At 37.2% G+C, this 20,203-nt stretch overlaps 1 protein-coding gene across 1 annotated transcript in view; it reads left to right on the top strand.

Annotated features, from left to right (window-relative positions):
- The window catches only part of spock2 (SPARC (osteonectin), cwcv and kazal like domains proteoglycan 2), a 78,562-nt gene that overhangs the window by 41,920 nt on the left and 16,439 nt on the right, over nt 1-20,203 (top strand). The window contains exons 3-6 of the mRNA XM_005156942.6: nt 9,025-9,139; nt 12,973-13,081; nt 15,292-15,406; nt 18,082-18,201. Coding sequence (XP_005156999.1) covers nt 9,025-9,139; nt 12,973-13,081; nt 15,292-15,406; nt 18,082-18,201 — 459 coding nt within the window. The remainder of the gene's footprint in view (nt 1-9,024; nt 9,140-12,972; nt 13,082-15,291; nt 15,407-18,081; nt 18,202-20,203) is intronic.

Consider the following 20,203-nt stretch of genomic DNA (forward strand, 5'->3'; position numbering starts at 1 on the left):
CATTTGGTGAAGCAGTCATAGCTATGCTATTCTAAAAAAAAAGAAATACTGCATTAGGGCCAAACAGCAATATACTGATAAAGCACCTTTAAACGAACAGTGGAAAAAAAAAAAGACGTTTACATTTTTCTTCAAGGTCATTCACACAGAAAGCGTTTAATGTTTAAAATTCCATGCACAGGTCAGTGGGATGGGGAATATAGATCTAGAGATCTTTTTTTTCCCTAAAGTTAAACTTGAACACTGTGTTTTTAGAAAGCTGTGTCATGCACAGACACTGCAAGAGATGTGAGACGTGAGTGCAATAGCCAAACACATTCCTTCAAGTATGTTTTTTAAAACAATAGAACACTGTTAAAAAAACTTACTTCTAAATAACAGTTTAACTGTATTTTAAAAAGGAATTGTCTGTAGCTTGTGATTTACATGCTTTACTGCTTACTTAGACTTTCAACTTTGATTATTTTGTGACCTCGAACTTTGCTTCAACGTTTTATGCTGAAAATGTAACTTTACAGTTCAACTAAGTGATTTTTATTGACATTTTTTGTAAAATTTGTAAAATGATGTATTATATATGTAGGTCATGTAAATGATGGTAACATGAATAATTATATGCCAGTACATTATAAAACAATGCCTGTTTTAATGGTAAAAAAACGAAACAAAAATGCTGCAGTAAAACCTGCTTAGCACTAAGTTTCATTAATATAATGAATAAATCTAAATTGACTTTCCCAAAATTCCCTTCACTTTTTATGATTTCTTTTGTTGCTGTTGTTGTTGTTGTTGTTGTTGTTGTTGTTGTTGTTATTGTTGTTGTTGTTGTTGTTGTTGTTGTTGTTGTTGTTATTGTTGTTGTTGTTGTTGTTGTTGTTGGTGGTGGTGGTGGTGTTGTTGGTGTTGTTGTTGTTAATGTTTTTTCATTTATGCACTTTATAGTTTTGTTACATCAAAATTTGAAAATGTTTATCCATTACTTTAGTTTGATGTGTGTTACCATGATGTGTTTAGATGTAATAATGACACTGAACATCTTTCTAAAAAAAGATGTTTGTTATGAACATTGCTTCATAATTTTCTCATCACATACTTTTAGTTGTGTTCTTGTTAGTGTAACTAAGGTAAAAACGTGTAGATGTTAATGCTTGAAGTTTTAAACATACCTAATAACACCATAAACTAATCGAATATGAAGATTTTTAAAAAAGTTTTGTCAATATTTTAATGGTACAAGGATGGCAACCACCGTCATGTTTTTACGTAAATTTAACATTAACATAAATTTTATTTTCTAATATTTTATGTTTCTTTTTGAGAATGAAAAGAAGAGCAACTGAATGCAAAAACAGATTCTGTGTGAACAACTTCTTATATTGTACACATATGCATACACACTCATCATCGTTTAAATTGTATCACTCTCTGTAATAAGCAGAATCTATTCATCCTACCTCACTGGATGCATTTTGTCTGCTTTCTGAGATAATTAATGAGGCAGTGGTAAAAAGTGATTTGTTCCAGTCCTCTATTTTCTGAGAAACATGATGTTTCCACTTAAAAGCAGCCAGTGTAGATATCAGTCAAATGCAGATCCTTTTTCTTCAAAGAGAAAACAAGGAAGAGCTCACTGATCTCACAATGTCATCATTCACTGCTTTTCTTAAAGAGCTGCAAAAAACTCATTTGAAATAATTAAATACCTCATTTTATTGTAGTAAATGTTTGTTGTGGCTTTATATTAGATATATTGGAATTATATTAGATAGATCTGGCATATAGGAGATACAGTTAATAATATTACTTATTTACTTGATGCTGGAGTCTAATTGGCCTTGTAAGATTTTATTTATAGTCTGATATTTCTCAAGCATCTGCTCTCCATGTTTCGATTTCCAGGAGGCAGACAGCTAACAGATACCAAAGCAGAACAAATTCCCAAAGAGCCTTATTTACAGTGGCTTCTTGGAAGGTTGTACTGGTCCTTACCTTTTTAATGAGGAACGCATTTGCATTTTACAAGTTATCAGCACAGCTGGTTGTCGCACACATCTATGATGTATCTACAGTGCAGTCAGTACGTTTCCACAAAGCACCAGTAATAATATACTTGCTCATGTCTTTGGGCTTTAGTATTAGAGTTGGACAAAACGATAATTATTACATAAAACAAAGTATTATGCAAAACAGTAAAACTCTGAAATATCATTATGATTTAAAATAGGCTTTTATTTGAATATAGTTCATAATGCTTTAATATGGTCATTTAATATAGTTAATAATGTATAAATGCTTCACCTTTCATATTTATTCATTCATTCATTTTCTTTTCGGCTTAGTCCCTTTATTAATCTGAGGTCGCCACATCATAATGAACCGCCAACTTATCCAGCATATGTTTTATGCAACGGATGCCCTTCCAGCTGCAGCCCATCACTGGGAAACACCAACACACTCTTACACACACTCATACACTACGAACAATTTTAGCTTACCCAATTCACCTGTACCACATGTCTTTGGACTGTGGGGGAAACTGGAGCACCAGGAGGAAACCCCTCGTGAACGCTGGGAGAACATGCAAATTCTACACAGAAATGCTAACTGACCCAGCCGAGGTTGAACCAGCGCCTCTGCATCACCTACAAAAATATTACATGGTTTATTTCCTATGTTCACTCAGTTCAAAGGCTCATTAAGCTTGTACAGTTTGTTCAATGCATAATACTATAAAACAGTCAGTCTGCCGTATAAAGTGTAATAAGAAAGCATCTGATATACTGTATGTATGCACAGTAAGTGGCAGAAGGTAGATTTCCCCGATAATTCATCTGTTGAACTGCAACCCAATCATCACAAATACTGCAGAAGACCTATTGAAACCCACATAGACCCATGATTCTCGCAAAAATCTGTGAAGTTTGGAAATCATGGTTTGGAGTTACGTTCAGTATGGGGGCATGCGAGAAATCTGCAGAGTGGATGGCAACATTATTTGTGCTGCCCATTACATTACAAACCACAGGAGAGGGCAGGATACCACTCCTTCTCATACTTCAGGCTCCACACCAAAGTTTCTGAAAGCAGAGAAGGTCAAGGTGTTTCAGGATTGGCCAGCCCAGTCACCAGATATAAACATTATGGAGCATGTCTGGAGTAAGAGGTGGAGGCATTAAAGATAAATCCACAGAATCTTGATGAGCTCTGGGAGTCCTGCAAGAACGCTTTCTTAGCTATTCCAGATGACTTTATTTATAAGTTATTTTAACCATTGCAGAGATGCATGGATGCAGTCGTCCAAGCTCATGGGAGTCATACACAATATCAATTCTTTTTCCACTGCCCCTCGACTTTATATTCTATACTGTACATTATTTCTGTCAAGTGACAAGACTTTTGTCTCAGCAAAGTCAGACCTTACTGTCCTAATTAAATCATTAAAAATGTCAAGGCAGAATCAAGGCATGATCATATTTTATTTAGGTAAAATCAGGGTAATCTAGAGGTCTTTGCCTTTCATATCAGCCACTTTTGATGTCAAATGAACAACTAGAAGTCAAGTTTTTATTTGTTGTTCTTAAAACTTAGATAAGGCAACAAGACGTTTGTCTGGCAGTGTATGTATGTAAAGTTAAAGTCAGAATTAATAATCCCCCCATTGATTTATTTTCTTCTTTTTTAAATATTTCCCAAATGATGTTTAACAGAGCAAGAATTTTTTTCACAGTGTGTCTAATAATATTTTTCCTTCTGGGGAAAGTCTTATGTGTTTTATTTCGGCTAGAATAAAAGCAGATTTAATTTTTTAAAAACCATTTAAGGTCAAATTATTAGCCCCTTTAAGCTATTTTTTCAATAGTTTACAGACTAACCATCACTAGACAATAACTTGCCAAATAACCCTAACCTGCTAGTTAACCCAGTTAAGCCTTTAAATGTCACTTTAAGCTGTATAGAAGTGTCTTAAAAAATAGGCAAAGATAATATAAATCATTTATTAGAAATGAGTTATTAAAACTATTAGTTTTAGAAATGTGTTTTCTCTCCATTAAGCAGAAATTGGGGGAAAAATGAACAGGGGGGCTATTAATTCAGGGGGGCTAATAATTCTGACTTCAGCTGTATGTATTTAATTAGCTGTGGGTGTTTGAATATGTACCCTCTCAGAAATAAAGTGGTAAAAGCTGTCAATAGAGCAGTATCCAACAGGTCCACATTGGTACAGTACCTTAAAGTATACACTTTTGTACTTTACAGGTACTGATATGAATCTTTAAGGAACAAATGAATTAGATTCAAACATGTACCTTTTGAAAAAGTTTTGCCACAGTGACAGTTCTTGTAACTTTCTTTCTGAGAGTGTACAATTTCAAACATCCACAGCTAAATACAGTAAATACATACAGTACATACATGAGATGCTTTCTTAAGTGCTGTTTTCTCACTGCTCTAAGCCTAGTTATATTTAATTTGCTATTGGGAGGAAAATATGGAACATGTATTTAAATAATCCTAGTGATGACCAAACTAGTGCAAGCGTGCCAAAGTTGGCCCATGTTAACCTTTGATTTGGCCCGCCTTGCCATCTGAGAACCGAGGGAGAATGATGGGGATAGTTTAGAATTTGTCAATTCAAATTTAATGTATCCCTTTGCTTGTTTTATCATTAAAGGCTTACTGAAATTAAATATTTCATCTAAAAGGTGTAAATGAATCAGGTTTTGTTTGAATGTGCATACTGTTATCCAACAATGCTGAGACTTTGGTAAGCAAATCAAGTCAAAGGCAGCTTCTGCTTGACTAGAGTATTCAGCATTGAACTTCACTGTGGTATAAATGCGATTGTTTATGTTTTTATGGCAATAAGGTATAATTAAAAAAGTTATACTGCATTGGATAAATGATTTAAAGCAATGTTTTCAGTTTATTTTGAAATATTTAATAAATTAGGAAATTAGCCATGGCAACTTCTATGTTTTATAATTTGGCATGTTTACCTTTGGCCCGCACCTCTCAATGATGTTTGGTTTTTGGCCCTTCACACAAAAAAAGTTTGGGCATCCCTTCCCTAAACAAAGCACAAAAAACAACTTTACTGAGTATATTGAAAGTGCATGAAGGCATTTCTTCCTGCATATACCTATTAATCCACCTACGATATCATGATATCATACATTATGCTCTGCATACATCCAGTGTGAACCATATGCATTAACAAGTCATTAAAGTGTTGCTGGCGTGGACAAATTTAATCCAACCAGATGTTTTATTTTTCGCATTGTCAGTGTGTGTACCTGTGAAAAGAGCATCTCAGCAGTCATTCAAGTCAGTCTGTGCACAAATTAATAGGCCGTCAAGTGCATACAAAGCTTCAGTTCATTAAAAAGAAACAGAGACGTCTTTATTTAATCAGCGTGTTTTATTTATTTAATTTTCTCCATCCTGTGTACGCAGCATGTATCGCATCCTTATCTCCGTAAACCTTTCCCTGTGAGTTGATCTGATATACTCGCCTTTAAGTGGCTCTGGCTGCTGATGTATATTAGCTGCATTAGTTCAGGCACTGAATGGGCTTGATATTGAATCATTCACTCTTTCCTCCGACCCTGCAATAGTAATGAACACATTAAACTCTGCCCTGTGTGTAAACATAGGCTGAGAGCGATGATGGACGAGAGTCTTTTGCTTTCGAAGCCGGATTTGGCATGGCTTATGAATGGAGACCTTCATGGTGTGTTTTATGAGAGAAGCTCACAGGGCCACTGCTCATAAGAAATAGTTAATGGTGATTATGGACAGACACAAAGAGAGTCCTTTGTTTCTTTTTTCCCACTTGTATGAGCAGCTAATCAGCGCTCACTCTGGAGTTGGACTGTTGCTATAGCAACATCATCATTCTTGTGTTCTCTTTAATCTGCTCGAGCCTGTTGATAAAGTAAGGCTTTAGTGATCAACCTTGTGCTGTTGCATACTGTACATATGAGCAATTGTATATGAATAGCAGTGCGATTCAGTATATTATTAGCACTGCTGTGATTGGAAATCAATTTAGCACTGTAACTTGAGTGATATTGCATTTATACAACAGTTTGACAGTGCAACTGTATAAATAAAATAAAAAAAAAATGTTAAAAGTGTCCTAAAAACCCTTTGTGATACTGCCTTCCATCGTGAATTCAAATCATTCAACAGATTTAAAAGATTCAGGTTTCAACAGCTAAAAGCAAAAGCCTCAAATGCTGGTTTAAAACTTTTACTAAATAGCAATATCTTGCTCATGCGTTTATTAAGGTTTATAATGCTGAATGGTGCAAAAAAGTCAGTAAATCTTAAAACCTCTATCTGACAAGTCACCAAATTATATAATACCATACAAACTGATTCCATGATTCCTTGTACATGAAAACTGAAAATGGATTTTGACTGTATGTAGGGTTTATGCAGGATTGTTTTTCCAGGAAAATCAAAAGCAATCTCTGAGAAGCATGTCTTTCATGTCTGAAATGAATTCTTACACAATTATCATCATCCTAATACTAAAAAGGCTGTATGTAAACATCAGTACCTCATGCAAAGACAAGGATTAAATCTAACTATAGCTTCACATCTCCAGAATATAGCAATAATCAAACAGCCATAAAAACAGTCATTAAGCATGCTGTTTTTTCAATGTGACTTTGGTAAGATCCATATTGCTATGATAATGCAGATGTTTTGTGTATGTAAAAATATATATTTTATATGAGTAAACTGTTGTTTTTTTAATTGCTGTTGTTTATATTGTTATCAAGAGTAAAGTGTGCTGCACAGATTTACATATTCATTGCTTACAGCAGCATGGATGGTGTTTTGAGTGTTAATTATCATATTGCTGGAAAAGTTTATTTATAATTAAACAATGGAAAATTTTATCATAAGTAATTTTTCTGTTAACTGAATCATGCACAGTTTCTAGAAGTTTCTGGCTGCAGTTCACCTAATAGCCACTGGTGTCACTAAAAACAAGGCTTTCTATCTTAGAAAAATACTTAGAGCTCTATTTTGATGCGCTAGGCACAAAGTCTAAAGCGCATGGTGCAAAAGCATTAAGGAATGTCTGAATCCACTTTTGCTATCTTAAGGATTTAAAAATATGTTCTGCACCTTGGTGCATGGTCTAATGCTGCGTTCACACCAGACGCGGAACGCGCGTCAAGCGCAAGTGATTTACATGTTAAGTCAATGCAAACGCGCGAATAGACATCCTGCGGCGCGAATGACGAGAATTGCGCATGGCGCGATTTGAGCGTTTTGCGCGTTTGACGCACTTAATGTGTGTTTTGCGCGAATCACTCGCATTCGAAAATCTGAACTTCAGCGGACATTTGCGATGCGTTAACCAATCAGGAGCTTGCTCTTGTGGGGGCGTGATTGTGACGTATCGCCTGTTGTTGGTGTCCCAGGGGAAATTCCCCAGCAGACACCGACAAGAAGTTCATCAAACTGGGCTGGGCTCAGTCAGAAGCACCGCTGAAAACCTCCATCAGCCAGGTTCAGTTTCTGGAGGAGTCTATGAGCTTAAAGAGCTGGATGCACCTCTGAAAGGATGTAGTGGACTCAGACACATAAAGCACATAAACACTGTTATTTTCTTCATAAAATCCATGTTAGCCCTTTAGCTATGAAGCTAGAGTCACGGGGCAGACAGAAGCCCTGCCCATCACGCGAATCCGCGTCTGTTCTGAAGTGAATTTGACGCGCGAATGAAGCGGCGTTTGACGCGCGAATGAAGCGAGTAACCTCAAATGTTCACACGACTATTTCCGCGCGTTACGCGTCTGGTGTGAACACAGCATAACAGGGTTGTTCTTATTCTCCTAAAGAGTTATGGGTGTGTTTTCAGCATAACATGCATTAAGCATAACATTCAGCATAACATGCATTCAGCATAACATGAATGTGTTTCATCTCACATTCCCTTTAAGAGTCAGTTGCATCGCGCCATGGCACATTTGCTATTTACATGGCGGACTTTGTAATAAGAAAAACTGAACGCTTCACTAGTAAGAAAACAATTAAACAGACCAACTGCAGTGCAAGGATTAAGAATGAGCCTCCTCTATTCAGCCGCTTTACTTTACTTTTACTCTTTACTCCTTTACTTTGGTGGAGTAACGAAACTGTGTTGTACGCACTCCACTGAAGACATTCATCAGCCTACATATTTAATTTCAATTGTTAAGTGCAAAGATTTGTTTCAAAATTATTTCTAAATTCAGTTCTATGTAGTTATATAAAATAAACAAATGAACAAAAATAATGAAGTGTGGTCAAAAACTGAGATATATCCAAACACGTGTCCTGTTCTTATGCCCCATATGGTGATACATACGTCTCCAAAAGCCCAACAGGTGGAAAAATCGAAACTTGTTTTTGTTAAAACAAATATAAATATGCTATAATAAATAATACTGCTAATAATAGTAACATTATATAAATACAAATTGTCATGAAAAAATGAAAAAGCCCCTAGAGGTAGAAGAAGGCATTGAGGTAGTGTTTTTTTAATATATATTTATGTAGAAAATAATAATTTTTGTAGCATTTTAATCCTTTAATTTTTATTATGAGTAAAGATGTTTGTGTATTTCTGTACATCCTGTGTTTATTGTGTCAGTGTTTGGACCTGCATAGGCACATAACTAATGTGCTTTGCACTGGACTTAAGACAAGCTTTCAGTTGGTCAATGGCGCTGTCTATTTCAGTTCCTCAAAATGGCAATGTGCCAACAATGTGCCTTTACACACCTCCTTTATAGACCAGAACACCCCTGAGTCCACAAAGTAGCGCAAATGGATTTGCTATTTAAAAAAACGTGGCACAAAATGTGAAAATTACTGTTGAGCTGGTCTGAAAGTAGCAACACATCACACCATACATGTCTTGCACCTTATTGCTCCAGGTGTATGACAGGGCCCTTAATGTCATGTTATTGAAAGGCAAAATTCTTAACAGATTGTTGGGTACATCTCTCATTCTTGCAGATGTCGACACAACTAAAGATCCCTGCCAGAAGGTGAAGTGCAGCCGACATAAAGTGTGTGTTGCTCAAGGCTACCAGCGCGCCGTGTGTGTCAATCGCAAGAAGCTGGAGCACAGGTGAGCTACACTACCCTCTCTCCATGCCCAAAGCAGTAATACATGACTGGTTTGTGCTTGCTTTTTAAGGGTATGAATCAGAGAAGCTTCATGCCATGCTACAACATTGTGCAGAATACAAACAGCTTTTCATTACTTAACGTGGTTATATAATTAAGAATCCAGAATATAATTGGATATATATAATTAAGAGACAGAAGATGCTCCAAACAATGAGAGTGCTCATGAACAAAGATGGCAGGGTAGAAAGAAGTCTTATTTCTGGTTTTACAGACTGGCTTAAAACTAGTTACAAAAATGTTAATCTGAACAGGTCGTTTGAAAGAAACTTGCACTTACTGATCTTAAAATATATCAGTGCCTTTGTTTTGTCTCAAAATTTATAACAGTAATGATTTTTTCTAAGGCACTTTTTTTTTTTAAAGGTGCCATATACTGCTTTGGTTTAATATGTTAAATTGTTCTCTGACATCTACATAGTAGGTTTATAGCTTTAGTAAGTTAAAAAAAATCTCCAAAAACGGTTTAATATGCTCATGAATTACTCCATAAAACACCCATATAATCAGAAGGTCCATGATTGACCGTAAATGGCTCGTGTCGTGAGTATTAATGCGCTTCGCTCTGACATGCTGCTTTTACACACACACAAACACACACACACACAGCATGATGTACGTTAAACACGGACAAATATAAACCCAATCAGAGTAACGTTAACCTATTTTGCTCACCAGATCTGTTGTAGATAAAGGCTAAATCATTAAACTTGACAAAATAAAGGGATACATATGTATGGAATTGTATTTTAAAGCTACAGAAAACACCATCAAGAATTAATATCAACCTTTGCATGAACATGGCAGTTGAGCTGAGTGATTTGACACGATTCAGCTTGTTTGTTGAAACATATGCATAAAAATTTACAATAAACACTATAAATTAACAAAATATGCAACTAAACATACGTCATGCCTCATTTAAAGATGAATTAATGTATAATCTGTAAATCTCATGCATTTTGCGTTCTGAGGCAATATTGAAACATGTCTCGTGCTGTCGTTGCCCAATAACGCACAGTAAACTAATTGGTGCTCGCATTTTCAAAATAAAAGTCCCACATATATAGTAAGTGAGGTGTATGCTTAAAAATAAACAGGGGAGGAAATTATCATTGTTGTCTTACTAGGAAACGTTGTTTCTTATCAAACACAGCATGATGCATGCATGTAAAGGAGTAGTTTTATGATCTCAGAGCTTGAAGGCATGGCTGCTCATCAGGTCTGGATGAACGACCCGAATTAGGAATACATACAAATGCGGAGGGCATGGCCCATGAGTCTCATCACCGTTTGTTTTGTCCTCTAAAGGCTCGTTGTCCACACGAGTTTTACACTCGTGGATTTTAAATGCGAACAAGGAAACAAGATGTATGAGTCTCACAGTATGCCCATTTCCATACACTGATTTTTTGTGAAGTATATTTATAAACAAATTTCGAGAGGATCATGTGCTTATGATTGCTTGCAGCCGGCCTCGCATTATTCAATTTATGATTCACCAATCAGATGATTCCTAAGCCACTATAAATACCTTATGTTTACCTATAACAGCCATCTTCGTTTTGAAGAATCCCCCCTTTCACCGCTACTCCGCCTCCTTAGATGGGTGGCACGGTGGCCCAGTGGTTAGCACTGTTACCTCACAGCAAGATCGTCACTGGTTCTAGTCCTTACCAAGCCAGCCGACTTTTCTCTGCAGAGTTTATACGTTCTCCTTGTGCTCACGTAGGTTTTCCCCGGGTTCCCCGGTTTCCTCCAATCGTCCAAAAACATGCAACTTAAGTTAATTGACTAATCCAAATCGGCACTATAGACTTGCTCCTAGTAAGTAGTTATCTCTTAAGAGCAATCACTATCTGTTCATTAGCTACTACAGCAGGGGAGTTCTCCAGATCAAAGAGAGTTCAAACTCTCCTTGCGCCATGCAAACGGGAGGAAGCCCTGGGCTCGAGGATCTTATGAGCTCGGGGCCCTCTCCCGTGACTGCATGCCAAACAAGCTTTATAATCATTCATCAGCTAAGTGTGAACTCTTTATTATTCTATTAATTATTCTTTATGCCTTGGTACACCTGTACACAAATTTTCATTATAGGGCACCCTTAAATTTCCTAATTGAATATATATGTATATATGTATTATATGGCATAATCTTTGGTTTACTCTAAACTTTGTGTAACCAGGTTGTAAAGAGACATCAACAGGAAGCAGAAGAAATAAAAAATAAATTAAGACTGTATTGGTGAAAAAGCAACATTATTAGTGAATACTAAGGACAATTAAATCATCAAAAATGCAATGACCCCTTTATTTTCACCAGTGTTTTAGAATGTTAAAATGTTTGCTCACTTGAGAGGTATGATTATAATACAAAAAGTCTGATTTTAGGGGGATTTTACAATATTTTTAGTTTGAATTCTTTAAATTGATACTAAATTTACTAGTGATTCATGACAAGTTTCTGTCTTAATAGGGATTCTGTTATGTGAGGGACGTTGACAAAGGAGTTGAGGATCCAAATGCAGGTTTATTATAAGAATGATCAGGCAGGCAACGGACAACAGGGTCAAACAGATACATATAGAGAATCCAGAGTCGTGTACAAAGAACAGGCGAATGCCCAGTGTCAGGCAGCGTAAACAAACAGACAAGGCAGAGATCAAACATAGCAAGGCAAGAGAAACACGTCGTAATGTACGCTACACAGATGAACAAGACTCAGCCCAGTCGTGTGTGCATGCTATTTATACAGTCCTTAAATCAGTCCATGTTCAGCTTAAGCTGTTGTGTGTTTGCAATCAGTGGGAAACAGAAACCGGTGTGTTCAAGGTGCATGCTGGGAGTTGCAGTTCTTTAGTGTGGTGTGTGTGTAGCTCTCCAGCGATCCGCTGTGACAGGTTCATTGAACCATTTACTCAAACAATTTATTCAAACATATAAGACTATAATTGAGTGATGGATAATTGAATCATTGGCTCACTTGATTCAGTCAAAAACTATGAGCTCTGAGATGCACAAATATATATTATTAAACCTATAAATTAGTAGTAAACCACACAGATCACATGATGACATTAGGGACTAATTTGCTATTGTGTCTTAACTATTATAAACGTTAAAACATTAATCCATACAGAGATTTATTGTTTTGTTTTTGCTTTTATACAGTAACTTGCATTAAAGAAATACTTTAATTGCACTGAAATATGCTTCATCACACAGTGGTTTAATTGCAAAGTGATTGAAATGCTCAATAATTTTAGCTTTCACAACAATAAAACCACAATTACAATCATATCACACATTATAAATATTGCACACCCCATATCGTAAGAAAAAACCTGACAGAGGAGAAATAAGAGCAGTTTATTAAATCACATTGTGTACAATATATATCTACAAATTGAACATATCTAAAGATGTTCCTAACATGACGATTTTAATTGCTCCACACAACTAACTAAAAAGAACATTCTTCAAACCTTAAATTTAAAACAGGCAAATGATCAGTACCAATAACATAGTGTTTAGTGCGCTGTCATTGTGCTTACGGTGACCCGAGTTTGATTCCTGCCTTGAGGTCTTTTGTCAATCATTCCCTTTTTCTGCTCCCAATGATTTTTGGTCAATACTCTGCACTGTTCTATCCATTAAAGCTTAAAACCCATAATAATAAAAACAATGATTAATTATTAATCTGCATTTAAAAGGCAAATGTCAAGTTTAAATTGGACATTGATGGCTGATGTTAATATTGAGTGATGTGGTTTAGGTTGAAGCAGCAGGTCATCAGACAGCAGCAGGAGAGTAACTGTAAGCCTTGTCCAGTGTCGTCCTCTGGTCCAGTTTGCGGCTCTGATGGACACAACTACGCCTCTCAGGTACTTCACACCACATTCAGCTTTCTAGTTGCATTAAAATAAGAAAAACTGCAGAGAAATTGATCATGCAGAAGGTAAGATCAATTTCTCTGCAGTTCTGCTTATTTGGATATAATTGCATTTTTGTGCTTGTTCACACTTTTTTTGACATTAAATTTTAGGTGCTGTATTTAATTCTCTTTTGCTTTGTTATACCTTAAAATTAGACTATATTTGATGACAGCAGATGCTGATTAATGTTGTTTTATATTGTTTTAACGTTTGCATTCAGCATTTATCTAAATCATGATGAATTTCTGTTACAGCCGATACTTAATATTTGTTAAGCTTTTGAATTCTGCATAAATCTTTCTTTACTTTTGTTAAACGTCCCATCTGGATTCAGTTAGCTCAGTTAGAAATTTGCCTCAGAGCAAGTTTCCTCATGAATGCCTCCAGACCTGTTTCCCCGAAAGCACACAATAGTTATAAAAGGCAAACAAGATGTATTACATGAAAGACAAGGACAGTTAATTTAATACGTCATTTTTGTGTGTGTGTTTGTGTTTGTGTGTGCTTGTGCGCGTGTTAGTTTTTTAGCTGTAAATCCACTATTCATTCGAAATAATGAAAATTTAATTTAAAAAGGAAACAAAAAAGATGGCGGCAAAATGGCTTAGTGGTTAGCACTGTCATCTCACAGCACAAAGGTCACTGGTGCAAGTCCCGGCTGGGTCAGTTGGCATTTCTGTGTGGAGTTTGCATGTTCTCCCCGTGTTCATGTGTGTTTTCTTTAGGTCTTCTTTATAAACTAATTTCGAGAGGATAACGTGCGTATGATTGAACACAGCTGGTACCACATTAGCTACGTATATTGCACTACACTACATATAACCAGAGCTTTCTACTCCAGCCATCTTCGTCTTGAAGAATCCCTGCTTCCACCCCTACTCCTTCCCTTCTCTGATAGGGCGGCACGGTGGCCCAGTGGTTAGCACTGTTGCCTCACAGCAAGAAAGCCACTGGTTCTGCCCCTCTCCAAGCCAGTCGGCGTTTCTGTGAGGAGTTTGCATGTTCTCCCCGTGTTCGTGTGGGTTTTCCTGGTTTCCTCCCACCGTCCAAAGACATACACCATAACTAAATTGACTACTTCAAAATAGCATCTTAAGACAGCTCTTAAGCCAGATATATTTCAGCACGTTCACAAGCAGGGGAGTTCTCAAGACCTACCTGAACTCAAACTCTTCTCTCGCCCTTCGAACGGGAGGGAGCCCCGGGCTCGAGGATATTTTGAGCTCGGGGCTCTCTCATAGGACAGCATGTCATATACGGTTTATTATCAATCATTAGCTAGATGTGAACTTTTGAAATTGGCCATAGTGTATGAGTGTGTGTGTGAATGCGAGAGTATGGGTGTTTGCCAGTATTGGGTTGCAACTGAAAACATATGTCGGAATAGTTAGCAGTTCATTCCGCTGTGGCAACCCCTGATAAATAAGGGACTAAGCCGAAGGAGAATGAATAAATGAACAAAAAAGCTAACACTGCTAAAGCTAAATTAGCAGTTAGCAGCTAATTAAACTAACACTGAACTAATGACTGATATTGTTTAAAAATGACTATATTAACACCCCAATAATCTAATATCTGATCTGGTAGAAATATTTGATTAAATTCTGTCAACAAACCCTAAGAGAACATCCATAATTCTTTCAATATCCTTCAACATTCTCTTGCATGGTTTTGAACAATGAACACATCATGATGCTATTTCTACTCTTGTTTTGCTGTGCCATTAACAGGACATACTTTTGTAATTCTATATTATTTTCTGCATGACTCATGGATCAATCTGCTCGTGCAATATGCTTAACGCTTTTTATTATACCTTAGTATTCTGGCCCTTGACGTCCTAAAAGAAGAATTGTCTGAGAGGATTCTGGATACTTGGGGGGGATAAAAGAGCCGTTCTTTTGAATTATGCATTATCTCCATTATATCTATTTCTGACCTTGTGAGGGAAGAAATGAAGGTTGAAATCAGCTTTCTATAATGGAGATGTCTTGTCTGAACCAGTGATTTTTCAGTCATCTGCAGAAATAATTGTGCTCTGTCTTGGCTCATAGTTCATGTTGCTGAAGTGCAGCATGTGACAGTGGACAAGTGTGATGGCGCCTCTGCTTATTCATTTTCTTTGTGTTTTCTCTGTGTGTTTTGCACCTGTGATTCAGTGTAAACTGGAGCAGCAGGCTTGTCTCGCAGGAAAGGAGCTGAAAGTGAGATGTCCTGGTCTTTGTCCTTGTACCGCCACCACGGCTCCTGCTACAGACGTGGACGGCAAACATGGTACAGTATTTACCTGACATGCTCTTCCATTTGGTTATGCAAAACATGTTAGGGATAGTCCAGCCAAAAAAATGGTTTACTCATCTCGTTCCACACCTGCACAACTTTGGTATAGGTTTACTAAACAGGGCAAAGTAGCATGAGAGCGCAATCATATTAAAGTGTTTATGAGAGAGGAAAGTGCACATGTGCCTACTGATAATCTGCTGACTGAATTGTAGCGGTATTTGGCAAATAAAATAGGTTGGGTGCCAAGGGTAGAAAACCTCACTACAGTTTCTCAAATAATTCCCCTGCTGAAAAATCCAGCTTAAACTAGCCTAGGCTGGTTGGCTGGTTTTAGCTGGTCGACCAGGCTGGTTTTAGAGGGGTTTTGGCCACTTCCAGGCTGGTTTCCAGCCATTTCCAGCCTGGTCTTAGCTGGTCAGGCTGGAAAATGACCAGCCAAATCCAGCTAAAACCAGCTTGACCAGCCTGGTTTAAGCTGGATATAGCTGGTTTTGGCTGGACTGCCAGCTTGGCTAGGCTGGTCAAGCTGGTTTTAGCTGGTCATCTCCCAGCCTGACCAGCTAAGACCAGGCTGGAAATGGCTGGAAACCAGCCTGGAAGTGGCCAAAACCCCTCTAAAACCAGCCTGGTCGACCAGCTAAAACCAGCCAACCAGCTTAGTCTGGTTTAAGCTGGATTTTTCAGCAGGGTCAATTAAATAAAAAAAATAAAGGTTCAACAAATGTATGATTTAATCAAATAAAACAAAAACAAATGTTCAATCAAGCAAATCAATATATTAATAAAGGAGAAAAAACAAAGCAAACATGCTTCAACTTCAACACAAACTTATCAAAAAACAAATGAACTTAGATTTCCAGGCCAGTTCAACTCACAATACCGATCAATACCATTTACAAGACAATCAACGGGTGATGAAATACTAAATAAACTTCCATAAAGATATAAATCAAGTAAATCACTTCAGAATATGACTTCAAAAAACAATATTAATCAGTTACACAAAAACAAATAATAATAATAATAATAATATTTCAAGGCCAAAATCATCACACAAAGTAGATTTTCCATTTGTTCCATGCTAAAAACAATCATGTAATCAATGAACTTTGAAATGTTTCTTCTACCATGTTCTCAATTAACATGAAACATGAAAATGACTGTCATATTTTTTAGTTCCTCTAAACGTCCACCCTCAAGAGCCTCTGGTCTGGTCAGCTAACATAATTTGCTGTGATTCGCTGATCGGCTTACGACACCAGGAAAAGCATTATGCGCCATCAAGCAGGCACTTTTGTGCTGTGTCAATACTGTTAGTCAGATTAGCTGTAAACCGTATCAGTTTGTCCCTGAATCAGACAGAAAATAACACAGAGGACACAGCTGAACCTCACACCTGCTCTCTAAAATAAAATCTGACAAGTGTCTTTTACAAACATTCGGAATTAGCATGTGTAAGTAAAATGAAACGTTCACATATCTTTTGCGAGTTTGTTATATGAGATGTAGAAAGCAGGGAAAGCGGCTACATAGAGAGACACAGCAGCACTGCTTAAAATTGTGGCTGTTTACAGCGGTTTGATAAACATGAATTTGTAGCTAAATTGTTAGCGATGCTAAACAGAATTTCCCGTTGTTTATATCCTTGTTTACATCCTCGCTACAACATACGCTAGAAACTGTGCATGTAATTGATCAACCTGTAAATTACTTACAGGTTGTGGTTCACAATTCACAGTTTCGTCTATTATGGTTGGAGGAGTTTTAGCCAAATCCAGCACTGAACTAGGAGAGATTCTGGAAGCTGCCCTTTGTCAAATGCTAGCTATATATGTTTTTTATAATACTCTGGAACATAATTAAAATTAAATTGTAAGCACATTTCTCTTTGTGTCGTTTCCTTTGGAAGCCCAGATACAGAAACAGAACAAGCTCTGTGGAAATAACAGCATTTGGACGGCATTTTAGTTTCTCTGCCCTTTGCTGTGCGGGGTATATGCGCATGGTGAATGTGCGTAACCTGAAGCGCTTGTGATCTCACCAGTTCGGATGTATTTTTTTATAGTCCCCAAACTTTGTTCGCTGTAGGCTTTGCTAAGCTAACTCTGTTAAAGCAGGTACGCAAGTAGGTAACTAAATTATGACAGAATTGTCGGTTTATTTTTAGTTTGGGGTGATCTATCCGTTTGCGTCATAAACTTTTGAGAATATCACAACAAAATAACATGTTTCCATGAACTATTCCTTCAAGATTCTTTAATAAAACAACACCCTAAGTATTGAACGAAGCACAACATAAGGTCCAGCTTTTAAATTTATACGATCGCGTTGTGATGATCATAATGAATGGTTTTATTCTGCGATGTCTTCAGATGCTGTTTGTCTCTTTCACATCCCCTGAGCATCTGCAGCTCTCGCTCTAACAAAGGCTTTATTGATTTATCAACAGACTTTGCTGCTCTCTTTCTCTCTCTCTCTGCTGGCTTTGTGAATTTCTGCTGACTTTGATTATGTCTGATTTATGTCTGCAGTCTCTGTGGGCTTTTCTTGTCAAAATCAGAAGGGCAAAAGCAGGACGATTGCTTCTTCACTCTTTAATAGCGGCGTCTGCCAACACTCTGTTATCTCCTTTGACTGTGTGCGTCTCTCTTCTCGTCTGTCCACAGAGAGTTGCACAGGACAGGACCTGGCAGATCTGGGCGATCGCCTGCGGGATTGGTTTCAACTGCTCCAAGGCAACGGCAAGCAGAACAGCACAGGCAGTCCTGCAGCCAGTTCTGCATCAAGTGAGACTTCCATTCAGCCTGTGCTTACAAATGAAGAAATATTACAGCATGCTTCAATAGACAGTAGAGACGGCAACAATTAATCAATGATATTTTTGTTGTCAATAGGCCTTAAAACTGATACACATTAATGATGGTCAATGAAGCAGGGATGGCATAAAATAACCAGTTCACCCAAAAAATGAAAATTCTATTATTAATCGTTCCAAACAACTGAGACCTTCATTTATCTTAAGAAAACTACTTAAGATATTTTATATAAAATCTGGGAGCTCTTCAAGTGAAAAAAAGAACCAAAAACATGGTCAAAACATTTCATGTGACTTCAGTGGTTCAACCGTAATCAAATTAAGCTCCAAGAGCACATTTATGCACCAAAAAGCAAGTAAATATGACTTAATTAAACTGTCTTCTCTAAGTCAAGTCATCAGGGTCTGCCTTTACTACAGGCAATATGACATAACACTATTAGAGGTAGAAGCACAACACACAAGTACCGTATTGCCTGTAGTAAACATGTAACATGGTCTGACATGGGAGACATGGGTTGCAACAGCCTCATTATGAAAACAAAACCCTATATATGTTTCTGGAGATAGCGAATTATGTAGCCAGAAGTACGTATGGCTGCATTTTGTATTTAAAACGAATGCTATGGGGTGGTATGATGCTTTTCCTTTTCGCGCTTACCGCTTACCTCCATATGGGTGGCTTTCGTGCTGTTACTAGTTCGTCGTCCAGTAGCTCGCCATGTGCATTGGTGGACTTGAGACATAGAGAAGAGTTGACCACAACTTTGGGGTTCATGTCTGGCAAAGAACAATTCCAAAAAGCAGGTAAGACAAAAACAGAAGCCAAAAAAGAAAATAAAAAAGTAAATAACGGCGAGAATGCGGTAAAATCTGAAAATGTGGTAAAAGTCAGCCGTCTTATGGGTTTAAGGAACTGGGTGTGTTGGGTCACTCGGTGCTTTTGAAAACACTATTGGTTGGGTTTGGGGAAGGAGGATGGTGGCTCAGTCGATTGGTCAGTCGGTCAGTCAATCAACAGCAGCCTCTGGTGGATTTACGCAAGAAGAGCAGGCGGGTATGGCACTCACAAGACAAATTTGAGACCTGAAGAAGCATACACAGAGGTCTCTGGTGGATTCGCGAAAACAAAAACGGCAAAAAAAACATAGCTCCTGGGATGTATTTGGCGCACTCCAGAAATGTATATAGCGATACGTTTTCAGAATGAGCTTGGCTTGGAGACATAGGCAAACAAGATCATTTTTACAGTTTTTTTGGTGCAGAAAAGTGTTCTTGGAGCTTCGTATGGTTACAGTTGAACCCCTGAAGTCACACTGGATGTTTTGTCAGTGTTTATGGTTCCATTCATGGACTGAATGTCTTGTGAATGTTGCTATTGAGGATGAGGAAGTTCTTAAAACTAAAATGTATTAATTTATGTTCCGATGGTGAAATGAAAATTACATGAGGGTAAGTAAATAATGAAAGAACTTTCATTTTTGAGTAAACTTAGTATTTAACTTTTAGGTGCATACAAAAACCATGTACAGCAGATGCAGAGGAAAAAAGAATGAGTTTGTACTCAGTGTGTTTTGTATTGTCCTTAGCGGTCAGCAGTATCAGATTAATGATCTATTATTATTTTCCATTTCATCTTACCCAACTCATATGTTAGCTTATGTACATGTAATGTATACATTTGGAAATAGTATGCATGTGAGGTATTTAAAGAGGATGAGGTCTGTATGACAGCTGCCGATACTCGCATCAAAATAGCAAAGTTTTGCGACACTGTACAACAATAATTAATATTTTTAAATTAATGTGTGGGTTAGAGTAGGGGTAGACATCAATAAAATACAATTAATGGGTAATTAAAAAAATGTACACTCAAACATTTACTATTTTAAAACTTTTTTGAGACAGTTGGATTGTTTTATGTTTAATCAACTTAAAGTTGTAAAAACAATTAAGTTGACTTATTCAATTTG

The sequence above is a fragment of the Danio rerio genome, chromosome 13, assembly GCF_049306965.1.
Source record: "Danio rerio strain Tuebingen ecotype United States chromosome 13, GRCz12tu, whole genome shotgun sequence".
Taxonomy (NCBI): Eukaryota; Metazoa; Chordata; class Actinopteri; order Cypriniformes; family Danionidae; genus Danio; species Danio rerio.